Here is a 26,721-nt window from a genome sequence, read left to right as displayed (position 1 = left end):
AATTTATCACAACCTGAGCAAACTGTTTCAATAATTACCCCCAGTTTCAAAAATGTATACCTTATTTCCAGTCTAGAATCCTAGAATACTAGAACTGGAAGGGACCTTGAGAGGTCATTGAGTCTAGTCCTCTGCCCTCCTGGCAGGACCAAGCACCATCTAGATCAGTGTTTCTGAAATTGTACCTCGGAAACGCTTTCAGAAACACTTTAACTGGCCGCCCCGGTTTGTTTATTTACTGGCGTCGCAGCCATGGAGCCTCACGGCTCCCATTGGCTCAGTTTCATCCTTTGCAGCCATGGAGAGCTGCGGGAAGTGGCATGGGCCGAGCCACCGCTTTCCACAGCTCCCGTTGGCCGCAGAGGACAAAATGAAGCCAATGGGAGCCGTGAGGCTCCATGGCCGCAGCTCTGGTACATAAACAAACCGGGGTTACCTGTTAAAGTGTTTCTGAAAGTGTTTAGTGGTAGACTTTCAGGAACTCTGATCTAGATTATCCCTGATAGATGTTTGTCTAAGCTGTTCTTAAATATCTCCAATGATGCAGATTCCTAGACAGCCCTCCTAGGCAACTTATTCCAGTGCTTATCCACACTGATAGGAAGTTTTTCCTAATGTCCAACCTAAACCTCCCTTGCTGCAATTCAATCCCATTGCTGCTTGTCCTATCCTCAGATCAAGGAGAAAATGTTTTCTCCCTCCTCTTTGTAATTAGGAACAGTCTTGTTGGCATAAGTTTCAATACAGGTAAAACAATTTAAATATTGTAAAACATCTGGGTAAGGCTCTATCTTATCTACAGTGAATTTTTATGTACAGGGCAAAGCAAATCAGAGAAAACTGTGATTTATTAGCCAGTTGTAAGTCTTTCTAGCAAAACAAACAAGTGACAAATAATACAACAGGATAGCCAATCAGTAACTCAAGACCAGAAAAAAAAAATGAATAAAATTTAAATTTATACAACAACAAAAGTCTCAAAAACCAAATATGAAACCAGTCAAACAGCAGTGGCAGGCTAAAGACATATACCAATTAGTTTTAGAAAAATAAGTAAAATTAATTTATATAAATAAACTAGTTTTAATGATTTGCATCTGAGAATGTAATGAAACAAGGTATAAAGAATGTTTGATAGGGAGGTGGTGGACCAACACCAGACTGGATCAGCATCAAAATAATAAAAACAAGCTACCTGCACCCAAAGGCTACGTCTATATGGCACCCTTCTTGTGCAGAAGCTTATTCAAATGAAGTGCGGACTAGCATATTGCTGTACTTCATTTGCATAATTAATTAGGGGCTGCTTTTGCACAAAAAGGAGCGGTGTAGATGGCTCCTTTTTGCGCAAAAAAAAACCCCCTCTGGCGCAAAAAGGAGCCGTCTGCACAGCTCCTTTTGGGCAAAAGCAGCCCCATATTAATTATGCAAATGAAGTGCGGCACTATGCTAATCTGCGTTTCATTTACATAAGCTTTTGCGTAAGAAGGAAGCAGTATAGGTATAGTGCAAGAGTGGACAACCATTCTGTTATCCTGATCCTGCTCTATCCATTTCACTTGTGCTTTATGATTAACAAGGTGGTAATAGATTTTTCTTGAAAATGTCTCATTAAAGCTTTAAATTAAATTAGTTAAGTTTAGTAGTTGGTGTGGTCTGTGCTTTTGCCCAATAATGTGCTGGGTTTATCTGGCTGCAGCTTCCCGCTGCTTGTTGCTCAGTGCTAACTGGAGTGGTATTGCCTCTTGCAGAAACCTGGCAAAGATCCCGGTGCACCAGATTGTAAATATGGAGAGACTGTTTACTGTCACACATCTCCATTCCTTGGATCACTGCACCCTGGCCAGTTACTACAGGTGAGAGGAGCTGCATTAATTGTGATGGAATAGATGGGCCCAGAGTTAGTGTTAACATAAGCAAGAAAAATCCCTTGTTTAGCAGTTTTTAGATGGTAGTAAAGGTGGTAATTGCTGTGTGGGGTTTGTTTTTAAGAAAAGAAAAATTAGTTGAGATGGTTTGGAACAGTTGTTGCTGTTAGGGTTTGATTGTGCTTGCCGGGAGTTAAAACAGACGCAAGAGGGATACAGCTTTTGTCTTTGGTGCTGTCTTGAGCTTTCAGCCTTGCTGCTGGAAAAAACATGGCTAATGCACAAGATCTTTTTAGCCTCTTTGAGATCTTGCAGATTGGTTACTGGCCACAGGCTTACAATAGTATTGTGCAAAGATGTAGTCTCAGTTGGCCAAGCTAGGCTCTTATTAAACAGAAGGTGAAAGAAAATACAATTGAGAAGAAAAGGAGACACAAAGAGAGGTGATGACATCTGGATATCTCTCTCATTCTACGCACTATTCAAGATTTTGCCTAATCTGGTGGAAATGGTCATGTAATTGATTCCCTTTCTCTCATTGGCCATGTCTGGTTATAATGCTTTTTGGAGTCATTTTGGGGTCTCAAGAGATGATGGTGACAGCCAGGATGGTAGGATGTATAATCTGAGCAAGCCAAGGCAGATAGATGAGTGGTGGAAGACAGGGATCCATAATGTGGGCACTGAGGGAAATGTTATGGGCTATGCCTTAATAGTTAAGAGTTTATTAGATTCAACTTACATTTCCCCCCATCCTTTCCTTCTGGTCTCTTACCCCCCCACACCCTGTGTTAGGCCTGTCTCACTCTCCTCCCCCCAGATAATGTAATCAGTGGTTTCTTCTGGCTTTGTGGATAGAATAAACCTTGTAGAGAGGATAGTGGCCTTGTGATCAATTCAGGGCAGGTGCTGTTCCATCTATGGGATTGCACCAGAGAATGTGACAGACAGTTATGAGGTTGGAGTGAGCAAAAGAGTCTCTGTGGGGCTCTTGGCATTAGCCAATGTTGGAAGACAGGACAGTGGGCTAGATGGTCCTTTGGTCTGACCCCTTATGGCTCTTACGTTCTTATTTCAAAGTCTTCAGCCATCAGTATTTATCTTTCAAATTTTTGTTTGTTTCTTGTTAGGCATTTGAAAACAACCTCTTTCGGGCCCCTATTTATTTGCACAAGATGCCAGAAACGGATTTCCTGATTATCCGGACACGACAAGGCTGTTACATTCGCGAGCTGGTCGATATCTTTGTAGTGGGACAGGAGTGCCCACTCTTTGAAGTTCCTGGTCCCAACTCCAAACGGGCCAATACTCACATCAGGGACTTTCTACAGGTATGTGATAGACACAGTGTGGGGATGATTCCATACAGAGGACCCTGGAGTGAGCATATCGGGTTGCTTCAGGCCTGTAAGGTCTGTCCTGATCTGAGGTTCCTGTTGAGTTTGTGGTAGATATGTATGCACCCGTGTTGGAGACATTTGCTGTGGCAGCATCAGTAGGGTTGGCTGTGGCACTCTGGAGGGCTGTGTAGGTCCTGATGGGCTCTGAGGGTAAGGTCTGTGCTGGGCCAGTGGGGAGGGGGTGCATCCTGCCATCCCCAGCAGCTTCAGGGCTTGTGGAGAGATCTCTTGCCATTGTAGCCGTAAGGCCCTGCATGAGGCTTAATAGGAAGGTGAGTGACCGTTCAGCTTAGGGGGAATCTTAGCCTCAGACCCCTTCTGAACCTGTGGCATCAACAAGTCTCAAGAAGTTGAAGTTTTTCTTTGAGTGATTGCTCCTATTGATTCTGATTGCGTGTGTGCGCGCACATGTTGGAAAGGTTTTGTCTTAGCAGCTCCCATTGGATCAGCAGTGAAACCCCCTGGAATGGTGCTTTCATGGCACCGAATATATACCCCCTGTTGACCTGGCCCCTTCTCATTTCCTTCTTGCTGTCAGTGACAGTGGTTGGAACAGCCAACTCAGTGGTGCTCTGGGACTATAACACCCACAGGGAAAAATGAGTGGGTGCAGAGCAGAATCCCCAAGTTGACCTGTTTGTGTCCCGGCGCAATAGGAAGTGCCATGTGTTCTGTTCTCTGCAGAGAAAGGACAAAGACTCCCTACCAGACACTTTCCTAAGTCTGTGGTTGGGAATGTTGATGTATGCCTTCCCACTAGTACCATTATCCACAAGGGCCTGCTAAAGGTGAAGCAAGACAGAGCTACTGTCCACTTCATAGCCTCAGCGTGGCTTCACCAGTGCTGGTTTGGCATGCTAAGTCTGTTGGCAGCCACCCCCCAGCAGCTGCCTCTCTGGCTGCATTTGATATCACAGAACCAAGGGAATCTACCTGGCGGTGCTGCACTTGACACCCCCTGTGCTGCATGGCTAAGTGGGGATGAGCCATGGTGTTCTGTGACACTCTGGAGGGCTGTGTAGGTCCTGATGTCCAGCAGGTTCTTCAAGTGCTTGTTTACATCTGTTCCAATTAGGGGTGTGCTTTGCATGTATGGTAGTTAGTTTTACTACTGCCTGCCTTGGGCTGCATGCTATGGGGCACCAGCCCGGTGGTTTAAGGCTTGCGGTTCCTGTCGTAAGCCTATGCCTAACATTTACCCTCACCACTCCTGCCTCCCTTGTCTGATCTTTGCAGAATTTACAAGTCATTCAAGCTGAGAAGAATGTAGCAAAGAGACTTTTGCGTGAGGCATTTAATGATTGTCTGGACCTGAGCTCTTCGTTGTGTACTGCTCTGGCATCAGTGTGTGATATGGTGCGGGCTAAGGACTCTACCCAGAAGCCCTGGCACTGCAAATCCCTAGTACTGCAGCAGGAAACTCAGCTGTGGCACTGTTTGACCTCTCCACTCTTCGAGGCACAAGAGGGGTGACAAAGGGCATTCCCCTCTTAGAGCTGTTGAGCCCCCTTCAGGTCGTAGACCCTTGAAACAGAGGGAAGCGATATCACTGACTCCCATAACCCAGGCCCTGTCGAGTCTGGCACTGCATGGCTCCCCCACCATCCATGAAGTGGTGGACCTGGTTGAGCCTTCGATGCCCAATACCTTTTGAGGCTTCCAAAGACCTTATTGAGCTTACATCATCTCAGTGGAGGTTCGAGGTATCGAAACCTTTGTCACTACAGAGACAACTCGCTTCACGAGGAAAGCCTGTGATGATGATGATATGGTCTCCTTTTCTGGATTGGCACCAGGCACCACACTGATCTGCCTCGCTGGAGCCCTAGCACCGGTCCCTAGTATGGGTAGAGCCATAAGCATGTGTGGTGGAGACACAGGAGGCTTATCGCTTCTCAGCTCCCCAGCAAGAGTCTTACCCCACTGCAGCACCAGGGAGAGACTTTCGTCGGGCCTCAGTGCCAGCGCTCACCGCTATCTGATGCCAAAACGCAATGCCCTGCCCTCGTCATCCACAAGGCCCTGGCACCATTCCTTATCTGGGTTGGAGGCATGGCACTGTTCACTGGTAGCTCTGGCACCCAGAGTAGGGTACCGTTCTAGGATGGGCAGCAGATGTAGGTCCTTGCCCTGCCCCTCTGAGCACTGCCCTGGTCCTCTTGTGCAGGGCTCATTGATGCCACTGTAGTCTTCTCCTTTGGCATAGTCGTTGTCCGAAAGGGAGCCCATCTACTCTATGGGGATCAGGTGCACCTACAAACACAGAGGATGACACCACAGGGTATGGCAAACTCAATGGCTCCCACAACCTCAGTGGCCTTTTTGGAACCCCTGGGCAGATAGCCAGACCCAAGGTGCCTCCTCTGTGGTCTCAAGGTCAGCAAGTCTCCAGCTCTCATCATCACCCTCCAGAAGCCTCGCTGTCGAAGCTCCCTACTGTAGTGCAGGGGACTCAACGGTTGGCAAGGCACCTCAGCAATCTCCTCAGCCCCAAGGCCCTCCTGATCACAGCTCACTGAATGGCCATCAAGGGGATGCAAACTCAACTGATGAGCAGGAAAATCCCGTCCCTCTTGTGGCTTTCTTGTCATCTCTGGATGAGGCAATGGCAAGAGCCTCTACTTCAGGGCCTCTTTATTGACGACAGGGCCCACCAGGACCTGCTCCACTGAATGGCCTGCAACATATGGGTGTCCAAGTGGAGGAGGTAGAGAAGATAAAGACCCCATGGTTGATACCCTGCCTCCAGAGAGGCCATTGAGGGTTTCCTTTCTCCTCTTTAAAACAGTAGAGAAAAATAACCTCTCAATTTGGCAGGCTCTGGCCTCTGTCCCTCTGACAGCAAGGGTAATTGAGGAAGGGCTACAAGTACCTCTATTCAACCTCCCCCGCCCCCCCGATGGTCTTGATGGGTCAGCAAGCAGGAGCAGCAAGGTCATCAAGCACCAGTGCCCAGAGCTAAAGAGGCCAAATGCTTGGGTGTCTTTGGCAAGAAGGTATATGCAGTTGGAGGTTTGCAGCTGAGGATAGCAAACCAGCAACCAGTCATCAGTTGATGCAATGTCAGTGCCATGTGAAAATTTAAAGTGCTTCTGCCAGAGAACTTTCATGTGGAGTTTACTGACCTGTTGGAGGAGGGAAAGGCCATGGCAAGATTGGCTCTTGAGGCCACCTTGGGTTCTGTGGTCCACTCCTTCTCAACAGGCATAGTCATGCACAGGTTAGAGTGGGGTCAAGCTTTGGGCCTCCACTTTGATGTTCAGTATACACTGCAAGGCCTCACGTTTGAAGGCTCAGGGCTGTTTTTTGAGCAGACTGACTCTAGGCTGCACAGTTTAAAGGATGCTAGTGCTACCATGTACTCCTTGGGATGCAGAGATCCTGGCACTCGCCTCATCTGTCTTCACTGGATGAGGCCATTACTAGTCCTCCTCACCTGGTTCCCACAAGGTAATGTGAAAGCACATCAGGAACTTTTTAAAAACAGGCCACCTGTAATGTGGGGCTGTCTGAGGAGGTGATCGAGGAGCTGGCCATTGCTCTGTTTGATGTTCTGAGCTCCTTGGTGCCTGCCAGAGTGGCTTTGCCTCAGCATGAAGGTGTTTTGAAAAACACTGACGCCTTCTGGCAAACTCCCTCCTTCCTGCGCTCCTTTTCTAAGAGAGCTGACCATAAAACTTTGTGCCCACAAAGGGCCATGGATATCTATATGCTCCTTCCAGCCCTAACTTCATAGTGGTTGAGGTGCTCAACCAGGAGGAAAGGCAGAAGCAACTAGGGGCAATGCCAAAGAACAAAGACTCCTAAAACTGGATTTGTTTGAGTGCAAGATGTATTCATCCTCCAGTCAGCAAAATTAAAGGTGGTAAATCACTAAACCCACCTTGGCTGCTACAAATTTAATATGTGGCAGATCTTGGCTACAGTCAAGGAATCACTCCCTGAAGGTTTCAGAAAGAAGTTTAAAGTGATTCTGAAAAATAGCATGGCGGCTGCCAGAGCAGCCCCCTCAACGGTTTCAAGTATGGCAGACTCTGTGGGGTACACCATGGCATCATCCATATCCTGGCTGCTCTTCTCCGGCCTGTCAGCCGAGGTTCATCAGTCCTTGCATGGCCTCCCTTTTGATGGTTGTGCCTGTTGGCAGAGTAAATAGACACAAAGTTAAAAAGGCTTAAGGATTTCTACACCACCCTAAAGATTCTGGTGCTGTATGTTCCTGGCCCTGACCATAAACGATTCCTGTTTCAGCAGCCTCTGGTTCAAGAGAGCCAGCCCCATCAGGTGCTGGCTGCCAAGAAAACTGAAGGCTACAGGCCCCAACTGAGTGAGCCACTCCACCTAGTAGGACTCAACCCACTCCAAACAGTGAGCCAGGAAATCGTTTTGAGGATACACTGAAGGGTGATATACCAGAGGGTATGTCTAGACTACATGCCTCTGCTGACAGAGGCATGTAAAATAGGCTGCCCAACATAGTCAATGAAGCAGGGATTTAAATATCCCCGGCTTCATTAAAATAAAAATGGCCAACGCACTGTGATGGCTCAGCTGATCGTCAAGATGCGGATCGGTCAACAGGGAATGCCTTTGTTGACCGCTCCCTTATGCCTTGTGAAATGTGGTTCACAGGAATAGTCGACAAAGTCTTCCCTTGTCGACCAATCCGCATCTTGACTCTCGTGCTGTGCTGACTATCAGCTGAGCCGGCACAGATTGGCGGCCATTTCTATTTTAATAAAGCTGGGGATATTTAAATCCCCGCTTCATTGACTATGTTGCATAGCCTATTTTACATGCCTCTGTCAGCAGAGGCATGTAGTCTAGACATATCCAGACTGTCCTTTGGATCCAGTTTCTTCTCTGGCAACTGTGTCTCCTTCTTCCTCAAACCTGTTCCACTGATAGCTATTCAGGAGCAGTTTTAAAAGCTCTCTCTCTCTCACGCACACACATACATTTTATTTATATATATAATATAGAATGTACAGGGCTCGACAAATTCTGGAAAACCCTACTCGCCAGACAAAAAAGGGACCCCCCCAAAGTGTTCTTTTAATAGCATAAATTCCTAATAAGAATAAGAACAGTAATTACTAATAAGCTATTAATAAATAACACCAAAGTTATTAATAAATATCTTATAAACCCCTACCTTTTCCCTCTGCTGCCGTGTCTCCTCCCCTTGCTTCATCAGCTCCCCTGGTGCCTGCTGCCCCCCAACCCCTCACCCTCCTCTGCTGTCCTGACTCCTGCCCTTCTCACTGCCCTCAGCCTTCCTGAGACCTGCCCCCTTCCACCAGCTCTTCTCTCCCCCCCTGTGCCCACTCCTCCAGTATCCCCACTCTGATCGTGAGGTACCCCTCCTCATCCCCTCTCGTAACACCTCCCTCTACACACCTGCCCTGCCTCTCTCCTCTGGTGCTGGTCCCTCCCCTGCAGGTGTCTGCCCTTCTGCTTCTCCCCCACAATCCCCTGGCACCTGCACCCTCCTGGTGCCAGCACTTTCCTCACTGCCCCTGCCCCTTTTGCTCTCTTTTCCCCGATGCTCACCACCCTCTGCCTCTGTTCCCCTTATACCCCTGTGCCCTCATACTTGGCTTGCTCCATCCCCGCCTTCCTCATGCCCACCCCTTCTTTCTAGCCTTCTCCCAGCACCACCCCCCCTCCAGCCCCCAGTGCCCTTACTCTCTCCTCTCCCAGCATCACCCTGTCTCCCCTCCCACTGACACCTCCCCTCCTGCCCTTTTCCTCATTGTCTGCACTTGGCCCCCTGGCATTTGTCTCTCCGCCACCCCTGTCCCTTGGTGCCTTCCCCTTTCTCCATCTCCGTCCTCTTCAGCACAAGCCTCTTCCCCATATTTTTCCCCTCCCCATAGTCCAGTCCCTTCCCCTCCCCCAGGGCCAGCTCTAGGTTTTTTGCTGCCCCAAGCAAAACATTCCCCCCCCCCCCCCTTTTTTGTTGTCTTTTACACGTTTGCATTTTGCAATGGGTTTTTTTTTTCCATTTTTGTCCCGGCATTTTAGCCCTATAAATAGCAAATAGCATTTTCATTTGTTTTTTTTCCATAAAGGCAAAAGCGCTTCAAGTGAACTCCCCCTTTCACTCGCTGCTGGGTCACAGCAGCCTTTTCCCTGCCCTGTCCAGCCACTCCCTATGGGCAAGCACCCTTCACTCCCGACCCACAGGGGGTGCAGGGAACAGTGGGGGGCGGGTACAGGGGTGGCGCGGGGAATGGGAGGCACGGAGCCAGAGGGACGCGGGGTGCGGTGGAGGCACGGGGAATGGGACACAGGGAATGGCAGGGGCAGAGGGATCGGGATCTGGGGCAGTGCAGGGAATGGGCAGCACGGAGTTGGGGGGGCAGGGATCGGAGGGGAGCAGGGTGCAAGGGCAGCGCAGAGCCAGAGAGTTGCAGGGAAGAGGGAGAGCAGGGGATCCAGGGTGCAGGGGTAGCGTGGGGAATGGGCGGCACGGAGACAAAAGGGCGTGGGGCGGGTGCAGTGAGCTGGGTGGTCAGCCGGGAGTGGTCTGTCACCGGCGACGGGGTTGGGGCCATGGCAGGACTGGAGCTGGCGGGGTGGGGCCTGGCTGCGCCACAACCAGCTCCCGGGGCCACTCAACCAGAGCTGAGCAGCCGCAGCCCTTGAAAATCAGTGGGGCCATGTCACGCCAGCATACTGGCGTCTGCCGGCATCCCGCCCTCTGGCTCATGCCCGGTGCTGAGAATCACGGCGCTTCCCCCTTCCCGGAGGCACTCCGCTCCTCCGCCCGGCCGGCAGATCGGATGGGGCCGTGCCGCTCGTCGTGTGGGCTTTGGCCAGCCCGTCACAACCGCCCACCAGGCCAGTCTGCCTCTGCACTCGCCAGCTGATTAAATCTACTCGCCACGGGCGAGTGCATTTGTCGGGCCCTGTATATGTGTATTTAGTACTAAGCAATTAAAACAGCATTAAAAGACATGAAAAGGCATTACAAGCAATAATTAAATGGTATACTTAATAATCTAAATCTAATTCTTAATCCAATTTCTCTTTCTCTCACACACACACACACCCCTCCCCCACCTCTGGGGCTGGCCAGACTCCAGGTTATGTTGGTTAATTTTGTTGAGGCGGAAGTCCGACGTGCATGTCACCCCAATATGCTGAATCAGTGGACTCCAACTTGTGGGGCCATGACTGATCCAGAAGCACCCAGTTTCTGCACCACCCAATTTTGCTTGCCTCACCATGAGTGAGAAACAATGGTCTGTTAGATTCTTCCCTTGTTACTTTTTCTTTTCTGGAAACGCTGCCTTAGCCACATACACAGTTCTTTAATTTTAGAGTCCTTTTTTCTTAAAGTTGTAAACAAACCCATAATCCTCTGGGGCTCTTGCATGGCCTCTCTTCAGCTCACTTGCTGTTGATTCACTCGTGTTAACCATTCACAGTACCCATGATTCGTGACAAGACCAAAGGTCCATCTCGCTCAGTATCCTGTCTGCCAAGAGTAGCCAATGTCAGATGCCCAGAGGGAGTGAACAGAACAGGTAATAACCAAGTCATCCATCTCTGTTGCCCATTCCTATCTGCTGACAGAGAGGCTAGGGACACCATTCCTACCCATCCTGGATAATAGGAGGATCAAGGCTGTTCTGACTATGGGTGGTGGAGAAAGTTCTGCTCAAATACTGCAATGGGGCTTTCTATTCATGGTGGTTTTTTAATCCTGAAGACTATGGTTGGTCTGGGTCCCATTCTGGACCTGTGGGACCTAAACAGGTGTTTAAAGAAGTCAAAATGCCACATTGTCTCCCTGGCCTCCATTATTCCCTCCATGGATCCTGGAGGTTGGTCTGCTACCCTCGACCTGAAGGCCACATACTTTGATCCAAGCTAGGGCATTCTTGCCCATAGACAGACTTAAGTCCTGATGGGCCGTCTCGTGAAAGTTTCCATGTTTCCTTTGGTGGCCAAGATGTGTCTTCACCTACTGGGTTGCATGGTGGCGTATATGTTGAAGGTCTACCATTCCAAGTGCCACGTGTGGCCCCTGCAGCAATAACTGGCACCAACCTATTCCCAAACCAGGGTTCCCTTGGAAAAGATTGTCACTGTTTCTCTGGTGGTACTCGTCTTGCTTCAATGATAGATACGGGATGGAATTCCGTTTGCCACCCCCCATTTCTTCCAGAGAGCTGGTCTTGGATGCCTCGGACCTTGGCAGGGGCGCACACATCAACGGTCTTCAGACCCAAGGTGTGTCCCCAGATGAGATAATGCACAAAACAGAACTCAGAGTGGTCTGTCTGGCAGGCAAAGTGATAAGAGTTCTCACAGAAGACATGGCCAGTGTTCCCTCTAACCTGGGTGCTTGTGCGGTTGCTCAGGAAAGATTTAGGTGCCACCAAGCTCTGTGCCATGGTGCACATTTTTTTCCCTACATATGAATAGAAGAAAATCTGCACATGGCTGGAAAAGATTAAAGGGAACACAGACACAGCCTTGATGTTCTACATCAGCAATCAAGGGGGATTGCATTCATAAGCTTGCTGCCGAGAAGCTCTGTCTCAGGGACTTCTGCCACATCCACAACATCCACCTTGAAGCCCACTATCTCTCTGGCATCAAGATACTAGAGCAGCAATTGGCAATAACTGGCCCATGAATCAGATGTGGTTCATCAACTTTAGCCTATGGTGGGCCACTGCTGCATTATTTACCTGCACCTGAGCAGATGTGGGCACTTGTAGCTCCCACTGGCTGTGGTTTACCATTCCTGGCCAATAGGAACAGCAGGAAGCAGCATCCTGGTCTGCACCGCTTCCTACAGCTCCCATGGGCCAGGAATGGTGATCTGGGGCTAAAAGGAGTTTCAAGTATCTGTGGAGAATGCAGGTAAATAAAACTCTGGTGGTCCACCAGGGGCTATCCCTAGCGAGCTGCCTGTGGCTATTTCCTGTCCCTGGACTAGAAATTCTCGTGAAGTCATAAGATTTTTTTTTGTTAACTTGGGCAAAATGTATTTTTCACTAACCTTGTTCTTGGAAATGGCTGAACCATTTTGTTTGTTTTAAAAACACCCAGCTTTAGGCAAACACTTGACGAATGTAATCCTAAATAGATAGTGTGATAAAGTGATAAGCAATGGAAAACAGGCTCTTCGGGTGGCAGATGTTGGTTGTTCAGTATAGACCACACTATTAGCTCTGCCTGCAGTAAATTCCATTCAGTGTGTGAGCACACAAAGCATACAGCAACTTTCATAACTTGTTTTTTAGGTCTTCATTTATCGCTTGTTCTGGAAGAGCAGAGACCGGCCCCGGAGAATTCGCATGGAGGATATCAAGAAGGCTTTTCCTTCCCATTCTGAGAGCAGCATCCGAAAGCGGCTGAAGCTTTGTGCTGACTTTAAACGAACAGGTATTCTAGAGCTTCAGCGGACTAGCCAAGTTAGTCTGTAACAGTAAAAATTTAAAAAACAAATAATAGTCTGGTAGCACTTTAAAGACTAACAAAATATGTAGACGGTATCATGAGCTTTTGTGGGCACAGCCCACTTCTTCAGATGACTGTAGTGTTTGGATGTCCAGAACCAAAATAAATGGGGGGGAGGGTGTGAGATGAGGAGGAAAAAAATGGGAGGGGTGGGAACAGAAAGAGGCAGAGTGTAGATCAGTATCAAAGAGGGAGCTGAACATGTATGAAACTGGAAAACCACAGATTCTTCTTCGAGCAGTGTCCTGTGGGTGCTCCACTGTAGGTTTTGGGCTTGTCCCAGCGCCGCAGATCGGAGATCTTTTCTAGCCGTAGTCTGCTGGACCGCGCATGCGCGAAGTACGGCTTGTGGCTTTTCGTGCCATTTGAGCGTTGGTGGTCCGGTTCCCGCCTATTCCTCCTGACCGTCCTCGGCCGCGGACGGGTCAACGTCTCTCTCGTGAACCCTGTTCACAAAGACAGAGAGAGATTACCAACAGTTGTTATATACATAGTTTTAAAAAGTTAGTTATAGTTCTTTGTATAGTTGATAGTTCTAGTCGTTTTAAAAAAAAAAAAATAAAAAAAAATTTTCTTCAGTAGTCAGTTTATTCTTTCTCAATGCCGGGGTTCAAGAAGTGCGGCAAATGCCGTGAGGCAATGCCTGCCTCTGATGGCCGTTCCCTGTGCCTCAGGTGCCTCAGGGAAGGCCACATATCCCAAAAATGTCCCCATTGCTCCAAGCTAACAGCCAGAGCAAGACGGGTCAGGGACATGCGCCTAAAGATCCTCTTGTTCGACAAAGCTCTGCAACCCCAAACCCAGCAACCTAAGGGGCATGCAGAGCAAACTAAAAGAACGAAGAGGAAACCATCTCCAACGCGATTTCTTCCACCCTCACGATCGGGTGCTGGTGACCAGCCAGGGACATCAACGGCACCGCCCGCACGCGTTGTGGTGGCGCCCAAAGACAGCCGGAGTAAGTCGGCTCCGAGCCCTTCTATATCTGGTTCCACGGTCTCAGCCGTTCCCTCGGTTTCCAAACCGCTTCCAGGGACCTCCACGGCTTCGAGGACCTCTGCTGGTGCGGAACGCTCCCCGGCGCCGAGACGCTCCCCGGCATGCAGCCGCTCCCCGGCACCGAGATGCTCCCCGGCATCAAGACACACGTCCAAGCTGCCTGCGTAGCCGAGCCATTCCTCAGCACAGGAGCGTTCTTCGGCACCGGCTCATTCTCGAGCACGATCACCAGCTTTGAGTCGCTCCTCGCCCCGGGCACATGCGGCACGGCCAAAACAAACAGCGCCGATACCCTCGACACGGGGACTCTCGGTAACTCCTGAGCACCCTTATTCTCCTACACGGTTGGCACCGAATCAATCATCGCTGCCCAGGAAGCAGCAATCACCAGTTACACGTTCACCGGCACTGGAGTGTTCCTCGTGATCGACGCGCTTACCGGCACCGAGCCATCCTTCGGCACTGGAAGGATCGTCACATCACAGGCTTCCCTTAGAAGGACGTCCACCGGCACCGAGGCGGCCTTCCCCCTTGAGATGGTCCCCGGAACCGAGACAGTCGTCTGTGCCGACACAATCGACTCAGACGACGCGGACCACCTCGGCACGGACTCCTTCAATACCAGTGGAGATAATCCCTCACTCTGTGCTCTCCACTCCAACTTCCTCTCCACCGGAACAGTTGCTGGCACCACCTGCCCATAGATCTAGGAGATTATCTTCTCTCTCACTAAGTCCCGAGTTCTCTCCGGAAATACGTTCACCATCCCCGGCGTACTCTGAGTACTCTGGTGGCCCACCAGGGGCTATCCCTAGCAAGCTGCCTGTGGCTTATTTCCTGTCCCTGGACTAGAGATTCTCGTGAAGTCATAAGATTTTTTTTTGTTAACTTGGGCAAAATGTATTTTTCACTAAGCTTGTTCTTGGAAATGGCTGAACCATTTTGTTTGTTTTAAAAACACCCAGCTTTAGGCAAACACTTGACGAATGTAATCCTAAATAGATAGTGTGATAAAGTGATAAGCAATAGAAAACAGGCTCTTCTGGTGGCAGATGTTGGTTGTTCAGTATAGACCACACTATTAGCTCTGCCTGCAGTAAATTTCATTCAGTGTGTGAGCACACAAAGCATACAGCAACTTTCATAACTTGTTTTTTAGGTCTTCATTTATCGCTTGTTCTGGAAGAGCAGAGACAGGCCCCGGAGATTATTCTGCACTGTTGGCGAATCACAATTTCGACAACTACGCCAAGCTTGTGCCACTTCTTCAACATCTTCCAGAGGCGAAACGGGACATTTTAAAGGCTGTAATACAAGAGGGCTACGCAGCCTCTGGAACGGCCTTACATATTGCCCTGGATACAGCCGACACTGCAGCGCGCACGACTGCTACATCGGTCGTTATGCGCAGAGCATCCTGGCTGCAGCAGTCCTCTGCTCCCAAAGACCTCTTGTCGAAGGTCGAGGACCTACCCTTTGACAGGCAAAATCTCTTTTCTGATAAGACTGACCAACTTCTGCACTCGAGGAAGGACTCCAGAACCACTTTAAAAACATTGGGCATGTACACTCCTCCATACCGTAGAAAACGATATACCCCCTACCAAAGGCAGAGGCCCCCCCCACGACAGCCTCCTCAGTATAGGCCTCAAGACCAACAAAGAGGTAGACAGCGTCAACAGCGGAGACGTCCGCCGCCCAAAACTACTTCCCAACAGGGTACCAGACAGCAAGTTTGACGCGTCACTCGAGGGATTGAGAACCATTCCTACCATCACCATTGAGTGCTACGAAGGTGATTTTTCACCACCGTCTGAGGCTGTACCTCCATCGATGGGCTTACATCACCACTGACAAATGGGTCCTTCAGACAATTCGCCTCGGTTACACCATCCCATTCACGTCGCTACCCCCCCCTTCTCCTCCTGCCCTGTCCCTTTTCAGGGACCCATCTCACGAGCCCTTGCTCAGGCAAGAAGTTACCCATCTACTCGTCGGAGGAATACAGCCTGTTCCGGACGAGTTCAAGGGCAGAGGTTTTTATTCTTCTTCGAGTAGTGTCCCCGTGGGTGCTCCACTGTAGGTAAAGGGTGGCCCTGAGCCGCAGATCGGAGCTTTGTATAGCAGTTTCCCCTGTTGAGCCACGCATGCCCAGGGGGCCGGTACTTTGTAACGGAAAAGAAATCAGGGGGATGGAGACTGATACTAGATCTTTGCGACCTCAACCGTTTCTTACAAAAACAACTGTTTCGAATGGTTACCTTCGCTACAATCATCCCAGCACTTCAGAACGGGGATTGGTTCACATCCCTCGATCTTCAGGATGCATACTTCCACATTGCGATTCATCTGGCACACAGACGATTCCTACGCTTCCAAATCGGTATAGACCATTTCCAATACAAGGTCCTGCCGTTCGGTCTCTCGTCAGCTCCACGGGTTTTCTGCAAGACCCTGGCCGTGGTGACTGCATATCTTCGTCTACACATAATGATCTTTCCATACCTCAACGATTGCTTAATCAGAGCCCAATCTTTGCAGGTAGCACGCGATGTGACAGAGACAACACGCACGGTCTTCCAGGAGCTGCGTCTCATTCTCAATATCCCGAAGTCCTCATTGGAACCGCACCAATCAATACAGTTCATAGGCGCTTGTCGAGACTCTACGCGCGAGTGCGTGTAATTACAGATGGAAAGGTTCCAGATGATGCAGGATTTGATCCAGTTCTTGCTCATCAGCCCAACGGTTCCCATACTACAGTGCCTACAGCTTATGGAGCACATGGGCTCCACAACATACATGGTCAAACACGCAAGGTTGCGTTTTCGATGCCTTCAACATTGGATGGCACGGATCTGTCCCCCCCAATGATCGCTACGTCCACATGACAGTAACGGTTCCCACCCATGTCAAGAAGTCACTAGCTTGGTGGACAGGTCCAGACAATCTATTGTCGGGCGTACCCTTTCATCGCCCTCAGCCATGGGCGCAGTTGACAACAGATGCGTCACTCATCGGATGGGGCGCACACCTCGGCCCCGAACAAGTACAAGGCCTATGGTTGCCAGACGAATCGTTGATGCACATCAACTTCCTGGAGCTCAGGGCAGTGTACAAAGCATGCCAACGCTTCCTTCCTGTCATTCGGGGACAAGTCATACGAGTCCTTACAGACAATATGACAACCGTTTATTATGTAAACAAGCAGGGTGGAGCCAGATCCCACTCCTTGTGCGCAGAAGCGGTACGTTTATGGAACATGTGCAATCGCCACAACGTCTTTTTAATTGCAGAGTATCTCCCGGGCCACCACAACGTAACGGCCGATGCCCTCAGCAGGCATTTTTCTCTCAACCACGAGTGGGAGTTACATCCCATAGTGCTCTCTGCGATATTTCAATGATGGGGATTTCCGTTAGTATACCTCTTTGCCACTTGTCACAATGCGAAATGTCCTCAGTATTGCTCGAGAGCGGGAATTGGGCGAAATTCAGAAGGTGACGCTTTCCTATACAACTGGGGACGTCACCTACTTTACGCATTTCCACCCACACCCTTGATTCCCAGGGTAGTGGAGAAAATTATTCGGGAGAGCGCTACAGTAATCCTAATAGCCCCCTCCTGGCCCAGGCAAATGTGGTATCCATACCTCCATCGCATGTCAATACATCCTCCGTGTCCTCTACCAATTCGACACGATCTGCTCTCGCAAAATCATCGCTCCCTGCTCCATCCGCAGGTGGACCATCTCGCACTCACGGCGTGGTACCTAGTTGGTTCCAACAATCAGAAGCGTTATGCTCACAATCTGTCAAGCACATTTTACTAAACAGTAGAAAATTACCTACGCGAACTACTTACCTCTCAAAATGGTCACGCTTCTCATCATGGTGTTTCCAAAAGGATCTAAAATCCAGTCTCTACACCTCTACAGTGTATCCTGGACTACCTTGTATACCTCAAAAATTCGGGCCTTACCTGCGCTTCCATTAGAGTTCATGTCGCTGTAATAGCAGCCTTTCATCAGCCTGTCGACGGATGTTCCGTATTTTCCCATCCGACACCGAAAAGGTTCTTGAAGGGAATGTCCAACTTGTATCCACGTTATACTCAACCGGCGGATCCTTGGGACCTCGAAATGGTCCTGAATACTGAGACAGGCAAACCCTTCGAACCGCTAGCAATATGCAATCTACATGACCTGTCCATGAAGGTAGTTTTCTTGTTGGCAGTTACTTCCACGAGGAGAGTGAGTGAGCTAGCTGCACTATCAGTCTCTCCTCCCAATACGGTTTTTACACACCAAGTGGTGATATTGCGAACACAACTACGTTTTCGCCCCAAAGTGATCTCTCGTTTTCACATCAATGAACCTATAATTCTTCCTATATTCCATCCCAAACCACACGCTTCACCAGAACATGTGCGCCTGCACACTTTGGACGTCAGATGTGCTCTTGCCTTTTATATTGAGAGAACCAGACCTTTTTGAGTGGTGGACTCGCTACTAATATCAATGGCGGACCGTACTAAAGGTCGCTCATTGTCCGCTCAACGCATCTCCTCCACTATTGTGCAGTGCATAAGGACTTGTTATAAACTGCGAAACAAACCACTGCCTTCAACTTTGAGAGCCCATTCGACTCGGGCTGTCGCAACGTCCACTGCATTCCTCAAGGGAGTTCCCTTGATAGATATCTGTAGAGCTGCTACGTGGTCTTCCAACCTAACCTTCGCTACACATTATGCCATCCCCAATCTCTTAATACCCGATTCGGCGGTGGCGACAGCAGTGTTATCCTCAGCTACGGCATGCTAGCTCTGAACCCACCTCCATTCGCGAGCTACTGCTGTACATTCACCTACAGTGGAGCACCCACGGGACACTGCTCAAAGAAGAAAAGGCAGTTACTCACCTTGTGCAGTAACGATTGTTCTTCGAGATGCGTGTCCCGTGGGTGCTCCACGACCCGCCCTCTTCCCCTCTTCGGAGTTTTCTCTACTTTGTGCCTTTCAGAGCAAGAGGCAGGAGGAACTGGTGGGAGCTGGACCACCAACGCTCAAACGGCGCGAAAAGCCACGAGCCGTACTTCGCGCATGCGCGGTCTGGCAGACTACGGCTAGAAAAGATCTCCGATCTGCGGCGCCGGGACAAGCCCGACACCTACAGTGGAGCATCCACGGGACACGCATCTCGAAGAACAATAGTTACTGCACGAGGTGAGTAACTTCCTTTAGTATTAAGAGATAAGAACCATTAGTTAGCAATTAGAGAAGAAGAAAACTAAAACCAGGGCCAGCTTACAGGGTGTTTCGAGAGGGAATTCTCCAGGTGAAGGAGGAGTAAATATGGGACCCGTAAGGTAAGTGGCTGTCTGTAGTGTGTGTTTGTGTTTGGGGTTACTTGCTGTGTGCTGAGCTTGTGTTTGTGTGTTGGTTTGTTTGAGGGACTGTGTGCTGTGGCTGGAAGTTGGAAGCTGTTAACTTCTAATTTAAGGTTTGAAAACTAGAAGCCTCTCTTCATTGGCTGAGTCTTAGGGGGTGGGGGCTATCAGGAAGGCCAGGGCTTTATAAAGCAGTGAGTTAGCAAGCAGGGAGCTTTGCCAATAGGGAATTTCAAGAGGGAGTTGGGAAGGGGGTGAGGTACGCTTGCCATTCTTTAAAACCTTTAATCTATAATCAAAACTTCCTGATTTAAATAAAAACCCTATCAATAACCTAGGTAGCTGTAGGAGAGAAGTCCAGCAGCAGAGTGGGGGCTATCCTGTTTGTATGATTACTTGCCCTGTGGGCGGCTGGCGTGTGTGTATTTGGTGCAAGGAGCTCCTGGCCCTCAGAGACCACATATGGGCTTTGGAGGCCAGGGTGTCTGAACTGGAGGAGCTGAGAGAGGCAGAGTGGTATGTTGATAAGGCTTTCTGGGACACTGTAGAATTGTCCCACCTCCGGTCAGACATCCTCTGTGCTGTTAAGGAGGATGAAAGGCTCAGGGAAGGAGAGCAGTCAACAGGAGCAGAGTGAAACCTTCCATAGTTGGGACCCTCCTTCCAGATGATGTTGGGGTATCCTCTTGCACTGAGGATCTCTCTCTGGGGGAGGGAACTCCAGTCATTAGGAAAAGGCAGGTATTAGTAATGGGAGATTCGATCATTAGAAACATAGATAGCTGGGTTTGTGATAACCGAGAGAACAGTATGGTGACTTGTCTGCCTGGTGCGAAGGTTGCAGATCTCTTGAGGCATCTAGATAGACTTATGGAGGAGTCAGTGGTTGTGGTACATGTAGGTACCAATGACGTAGGGAAGGGTAGGAGAGACTTCCTGGAGGCCAAATTTAGGCTGCTAGGAAAGAGACTGAAATCCAGGACCTCTATGGTGGCATTCTCAGAAATGCTTCTAATTCCATGCACAGGGCCAGGTAGGCAGGCAGTCAGAACTTCAGAGTCTCAATATGTGGATGAAACGATGGTGTTGGGAGGAGGGGGTTAGATTTATAAGAAACTGGGGAAACTTTTGGGATGGGGGAGCCTATACAGGAAGGATGGAAACCAAAGTAGATCCAGACTGCTGGCACTAAACATGGAAAAAGGTCACAGAGCAGTTTTTAAATTAAGAGATGAGGGAAAGCTGATTGGTACAGAGGAGCATGTGGATTGGACAGAGACTTCTCTTAGAGGAGAGTCTATTGATAGAGATTCTCTAGGTTTTAGTCAGGAGGAGAGGATGAAGTATGGGCCAGATCGGACAAAAAAAAAAATCACATAAAAAAAGACTCTGACACATTAGAAAAGGGCAGACAAATAAACAGTGACAAGTTTTTAAAGTGCTTGTACAGAAATGCTAGAAGTCTAAATAAGATGGGTGAACTAGAATGCCTTGTGTTAAAGGAGGATATTGATATAATAGGCATCACAGAAACCTGGTGGAGTGAGGACATCAATGGAGGACAATCATACTGGAAGGACAGAACAGGTCGTGTGTGTGTGTGGGGGGGGGGGGGGACACTATGTATGAAAGAAAATGTAGAATCAAATGAAGTAAAAATCTTAAATGAATCAACATGTTCCATAGAGTCTCTATGGATAGTACAGTAAACTTCCGATAATCTGGCACCTTTAGGACCCAGGGGGTGCCGGATTATCAGATATTATCAAGAGTATTGGAAGGGGGGCTATGCGGGGTCTGCGGTGGGGCGGGGGGTTGGCGGGGAACTGTGCATCCTGGGAGAGGGCGGTGCTGCAGGACCAACCCGGCAGCACCCCAGCTGCTCTACCCCCAGCTTCCCAAAGTCAGCCACTGCTGACCGGTTGTGGACTTTGGGAAGCTGGGGGTAGAGCAGCTGGGGTGCTCTGCCCCCAGCTTTTACAAGTCAGCCGCTGGTCAGTTTCAGCAGCGGCGGACTTCGGGAAGCCGGGGACAGAGCAGCTCCAATTGTTCAGCTGGCTGGAGCATTTCTGGGTTCCAGTTCGTGCCAGACTATCAGGGGTGCCAGACCTCTGGATGCCAGACAATTGGAGTTTTACTGCAATTCCATGCTCTAATAAAAATATAACAGTAGGGATATATTATCAACCATCTGACCAGGACAGTGATAGTGACTATGAAATGCAGAGGGAGATTAGAGAGGCTATCAAAATAAAAAACTCAATAATAGTGGGGGATTTCAATTATCCCCATATTGACTGGGTACATGTCCCCTCAGGACGAAATGCAGACACATAATTTTTCGATACCTTAAATGACTGCTTCTTGGAGCAGCTGGTGCAGAAATATACAAAGGGAGAGGTAGTTCTCGATTTAGTCCTGAGTGGAGCACAGGATCTGGTCCAAGAGTTAACTATAGCAGGACTGCTTGGAAAAAATGACCGGAACACCTCAGCAGCCCAAAGCTGTGGCATTCAATTTCAGAAAGGGGAATTATGCAAAAATGAGGAGGTTAGTTAAACAGAAATTAAAAGGTATAGTGACTAAAGTAAAATCCCTGCAAGCTGCATAGACACCATAATAGAGGCCCAAATTGAAAAACACAGTAAAAGAACTAAAAAAGAGCCATTGTGGCTTAAGCATGTAAAAGAAGCAGTGAGATAAGGCATCTTTTTAAAAAATGGAAGTCAAATCCTAGTGAGGAAAATAGAAAGGAGAATAAACTTTTGTCAAATTAAGTGTAATTAAGAAAAGCCAAAAAGGAGTTGGAAGAACAGCTAGCCAGAAACTCAAAGTAATAACAAAATGTTTAAATACATCAGAAGCAGGAAGCCTGCTAAACAACCAGTGGAGCCCCTGGACGGTCGAGATGCAAAAGGAGTACTCAAAGATAGTCATTGCAGAGAAACTAAATGAATTCTTTGCTTCAGTCTTCACAGCTAAGGATGTTAGGGAGATTCCCAAACCTGAGCCATCCTTTATAGATGAGAAATCTGAGGAATTGTCACAGATTGAAGTGTCATTAGAGGTGGTTTTGGAATTAATTGATAAACTTAACAGTAACAAGTCACCGGGACCAGATGGCATTCACCCCAGAGTTCTGAATGCACTCAAATGTGAAATTGCAGAACTCTTAACTATGGTTTGTAACCTATCCTTTAAATAAGCTTCTGTACCCAATATCTGGAAGATAGCTAATGTAACACCAATATTTAAATAGGTAGGGCTCTAGAGGTGATCCGGGCAATTACAGACCGGTAAGTCTAACATCAGTACCGGGCGAATTAATTGAAACGGTAATAAAGAATAAAGTTGTCAGACACATAGAAGAACACAATTTGTTGGGCAAAAGTCAACATGGTTTCTGTAAAGGCTAATCATGTCTTACTAATCTATTAGAGTTCTTTGAAAGGGTCAACAAACATGTGGATAAGGGGGATCCAGAAGATATAGTGTACTTAGATTTCCAGAAAGGCTTTGACAAGGTTCCTCACCAAAGGCTCTTAGGTAAATTAAGTTGTCATGAGATGAGAGGGAAGGTCCTTTCATGGATTGAGAACTGGTTAAAAGCGGGAAACAAAGAATAGGAATAAATGGTAAATTTTCAGAATGGAGAGGGGTAACTGGTGGTGTCCCCCAAGAGTTAGTTCTCGGACCAATCCTATTCAACTTATTCATAAATGATCTGGAGAAAAGGGTAAACAGTGAGCTGGCAAAGTTAGCATACAATACTAAACTGCTCAAGATAGTTAAGACCAAAGCAGACTGTGAAGAACTTCAAAAAGATCTCACCAAACTAAGTGAATGGGCAACAAAATGGCAAATGAAATTTAATGTGGATAAATGTAAAGTAATGTACATTGGAAAAAATAACCCCAACTATACGTACAATATGATGGAGGCTAATTTAGCTACAACTAATCAGGAAAGATCTTGGAGCCATCATGGATAGTTTTCTGAAGACGTCCATGCAGTGTGCAGCGACAGTTGGAAAAAAAAAAAAAAAAAAAGGCAAGCAAATAGGATGTTTGGGTTCATTAAAAAAGGGATAGAGAATAAGACAGAGAATATCTTATTGCCCTTATATAAATCCATGGTACTCACATCCTGAATATTGCATACAGATGTGGTGGTCTAGTCTAAAAAATTTATACTAGCATTAGAAAAGGTTTAGAGAAGGGCAACTAAAATGGTTAGGAGTTTGGAATGGGTCTCATGAGGAGAGATTAAAGAGACGTTAAAGGGCGTTTCAATTTAGAAAAGAGGAGACTAAGGGAGGATATGATAGAGGTCTAAAAAACTGTGTACAGATGTGGTCTCCTCACCTCAAAAAAGATATTTTGGCCTTGGAAAGGGTTCAGAAAAGAGCAACTAAAATGATTAGGGGTTTGGAACAGGTCCCATATGAAGAGAAGTTAAAACGACTGGGACTTTTTAGTTTAGAAAAGAGGAGACCGAGGGGGGATATGATAGAGGTCTATAAAATCATGAGTGGTGTGGAGAGGGCGAATAAAGAAAAGTTATTAGTTCCCATAATAGAAGAGCTAGCGGACACCAAATGAAGTTAATGGGTAGCAGATTTAAAACTAATAAAAGAAAGTTCTTCACACAGCGTGTAGTCAACCTGTGGAACACCTTGCCAGAGGAGGCTGTGAAGGCTAGGACTATAACAGAGTTTAAAGAGAAGCGAGATAATTTCATGGAGGTTAGGTCCATAAAAGGCTATTAGCCAGGGGATAGAAATGGTGTCCCTGGCCTCTGTCAGAGGCTGGAGAAGGATGGCAGGAGACAAATCTCTTGATCATTGTCTTCAGTCCACCCTCTCTGGGGCACCTTGTGCTGACCATTGTCGGCAGACAGGCTACTGGGCTAGATGGACCTTTGGTCTGACCCAGTACGGCCGTTCTTATGTTCTTATCATGAGTGGTGTGGAGAAAGTGAATAAGGGAAAAGTTATTTACTTGTTCCCATAATTTCATTTGGGGGCCCCTAGTTCTTGTATTAACAGTCAGCAGGTTTAAAACAAATAAAAGGAAGTTCTTCTTCACACAGTGTACAATCAATCTGTGGAACTCCTTGCCTGAGGAGATTGTGAAGGCTCGGACTATAATAGGGTTTAAAAGAGGACTAGATAAGCTCCATGAATTGAAGTTCATTAATGGCTGTTAGCCAGGATGGGTAAGGAATGGTGTCCCTAGCCTTTGTTTGTCAGAGTGGAGATGGATGGCAGGAGAGAGATGGCTTATGTTCTTCTGCACAGACATAAATAACCTTTGACACTTTCATTGTTTGGTTGGGCGATAATGTCCCAGCCATCCTGTATCTCCATTTAAACGATTCGCATGAGAATTAAACTTGTGAATGAGTTGTAGTTCCAATTCGTCTCTGTTTTTGGCTTGTGGAATTGTTCTGTAACAAAACAGCAATTTGGAGATATCTTAATGTATGTCCAGGTAGATTAAAGTGTTTACCAATAGGTTTCTGTATGTTCCCTTTATGGATATCTGATGTGTCCACTAATTCTAGAGCCTTCCATGTAGCTCATTAATCACTCACTAATTTAGTCTGCAGAACTCTGATGGAAGTCACATTTGGCAATGCTGTTCTCTGCTCAGCCATTCCATCCTCCTCTGACTTAAATACTGCTTGTTAATCATCCTTAGTAAATAATCTCCTTTTCTTTGAGGAATGGCCTCTATTGTTACAGTTAAATAAACTCCTCTACATTTTTCAGGGATGGATTCAAATTGGTGGGTATTAAAATCAGACTTCAGATTACCAACAGAAGAGGAAATAAGAGCGATGGTGTCCCCAGAGCAGTGCTGTGCCTATTATAGCATGATTGCAGCTGAGCAGCGGCTAAAGGTGAGTGTCACTTGCTGGCTGACTGACGGATACTGCTAAATTACTGGGAACTCTTTCTTTGTGGAAGATGAAGCAAGGAGCAATGTTCCATAATGTGGCAACTAATTTTTCTCTAGCTTTGGTAAATTAGCATCTTGACTCTGGGACAGACAATTAAACCCTCTTCTGCACTTCCAGATGCCCAGGAAGGGAGCTGGATCTATGAGCAAAAGGGAGCCATTGGACTCCCATTCTCTCGTATGGGTTTCCCTACCCTACCCCCTTATTGTACTTGCTGAGGAAATGTGCAGTGGAGATGTGATGTCTCAGAGGCTGAGAAGGGGTGTGAAGAATGAGTTAGTGAGTGGGAGGTCTGCTCAGTGAGCTAGTCTGCACATGGGGCTGTCCCTGGAATTAGTTGGCATGTCGTGCTGCTGGACTAGCTTTGGAAACAGTTTATCTTTTGAAGACGAAAGTTAAGTTTGTTCACGTGAGGGTTGCCAGATGTCCCTGGACATGAACCCTCTTTTTCTGATCCTGCAGCTCTCTCTGGGAGAGAGCAGATGTTACAGCTCAAAAAGAGCTGGCTCTGTTGCTAGATTGATTCCTTCCCTGCAGCCACAGCTGTTGAGTACTGTCCACCCAAACATCTGCTCCCAGGCCTGGGGAGGGTGAGAGGACCAAGGGAGATTGTTTGAGGGTTGGTGCTGCATCATGGGCTGTACCAGCCACTCTGCCACTGTGAAACTGCCCCCCACTTCAAGCGTGAGGTGGCATGTACCCCCTCACCCCAACCCTGATACCTTTCCCAGTACACACTCCAGTATCTCTCCATAACCCTTCCCCCAGTACACATAACCCTCCAGTACCCCCTCAAATACCCCTCCCCTTCTGCACTTGACTCCTTGCCCTCTCCCACCCCTCCACCGGACAGTGTCGTCTTTTTTGAAATATGGTAATCCTAGCCCAAAGGCTGATACGTGTTTGATACACATGGTTGGTCTCCCTCACGGTGTGTTCGGTATACTACAGTAGGGCTGGTCTTTGCTGGAGGCTATCAGTTTCATAATACTGGTTTTTTTTCCTTTGCTCATGGATCCTGTTTATAATTAGGGAGTTCAATTTTTTTTCTTGCTGTTTCACTATAGGATGCCGGTTATGGGGAAAAATCTTTTTTTGCCCCAGAGGAAGAGAATGAAGAGGACTTCCAGATGAAAATTGATGATGAGGTACTGTGAAGGAAAAGCAGGGAAATTAGACATGTGATAGTCTGTAAATGAGCCTGGTAGCAAAAAATAAAATCTCCTTTAAATCAGAACACGTTTTCTTTTGGGTGTCCAATCATGATTTGTGTCCTTTTTTCTGAGGAATCCACCCCTTGCTGCAAAATGGACTCAGGTCTATGCAAATATGTAGTTGTGGCAAGCTAGGGTGTAAGTCTAGGCCTCACTACCCTGTAATGTGCCAAGTGTCCTGGGGTTGAAGGTAAAATCTATGTCAAAATTACAGCTACTAGAACAGCAAAGGATGGCCTGAACACATAACAACAATGCTCTGAGTTCTGCTGACCATCTGAAACCCCTCCTCTTCACCTAGCTCCCACCAGAATAATTCTGCTCGCTCTACAGGGATGCTATTAGTAGACTTATGGTTAAAGTCCCGGGCACAGAGGGAAGAGCCTAGTCCAAGCAGAGAACTTCA

The 26,721-nt window shown here is 47.9% G+C and overlaps 1 protein-coding gene across 4 annotated transcripts in view; it reads left to right on the top strand.

Moving 5' to 3' along the window:
- TAF1 (TATA-box binding protein associated factor 1) overlaps positions 1 to 26,721 on the top strand; it is a 137,040-nt gene that overhangs the window by 44,958 nt on the left and 65,361 nt on the right. For all 4 annotated transcript variants that reach the window (XM_075917992.2, XM_075917993.2, XM_075917994.2 and 1 more), the window contains exons 15-19: positions 1,752 to 1,856; positions 2,999 to 3,199; positions 12,535 to 12,676; positions 24,911 to 25,041; positions 26,169 to 26,249. In XM_075917992.2, the coding sequence (XP_075774107.2) occupies positions 1,752 to 1,856; positions 2,999 to 3,199; positions 12,535 to 12,676; positions 24,911 to 25,041; positions 26,169 to 26,249 (660 nt within the window). The remainder of the gene's footprint in view (positions 1 to 1,751; positions 1,857 to 2,998; positions 3,200 to 12,534; positions 12,677 to 24,910; positions 25,042 to 26,168; positions 26,250 to 26,721) is intronic.

The sequence above is a fragment of the Pelodiscus sinensis genome, chromosome 13, assembly GCF_052426305.1.
Source record: "Pelodiscus sinensis isolate ZL-2025 chromosome 13, ASM5242630v1, whole genome shotgun sequence".
NCBI lineage: Eukaryota > Metazoa > Chordata > Testudines > Trionychidae > Pelodiscus > Pelodiscus sinensis.
Note: the sequence above shows the minus strand (reverse complement) of the source record. Positions and strands in the feature narration are given on the sequence as shown.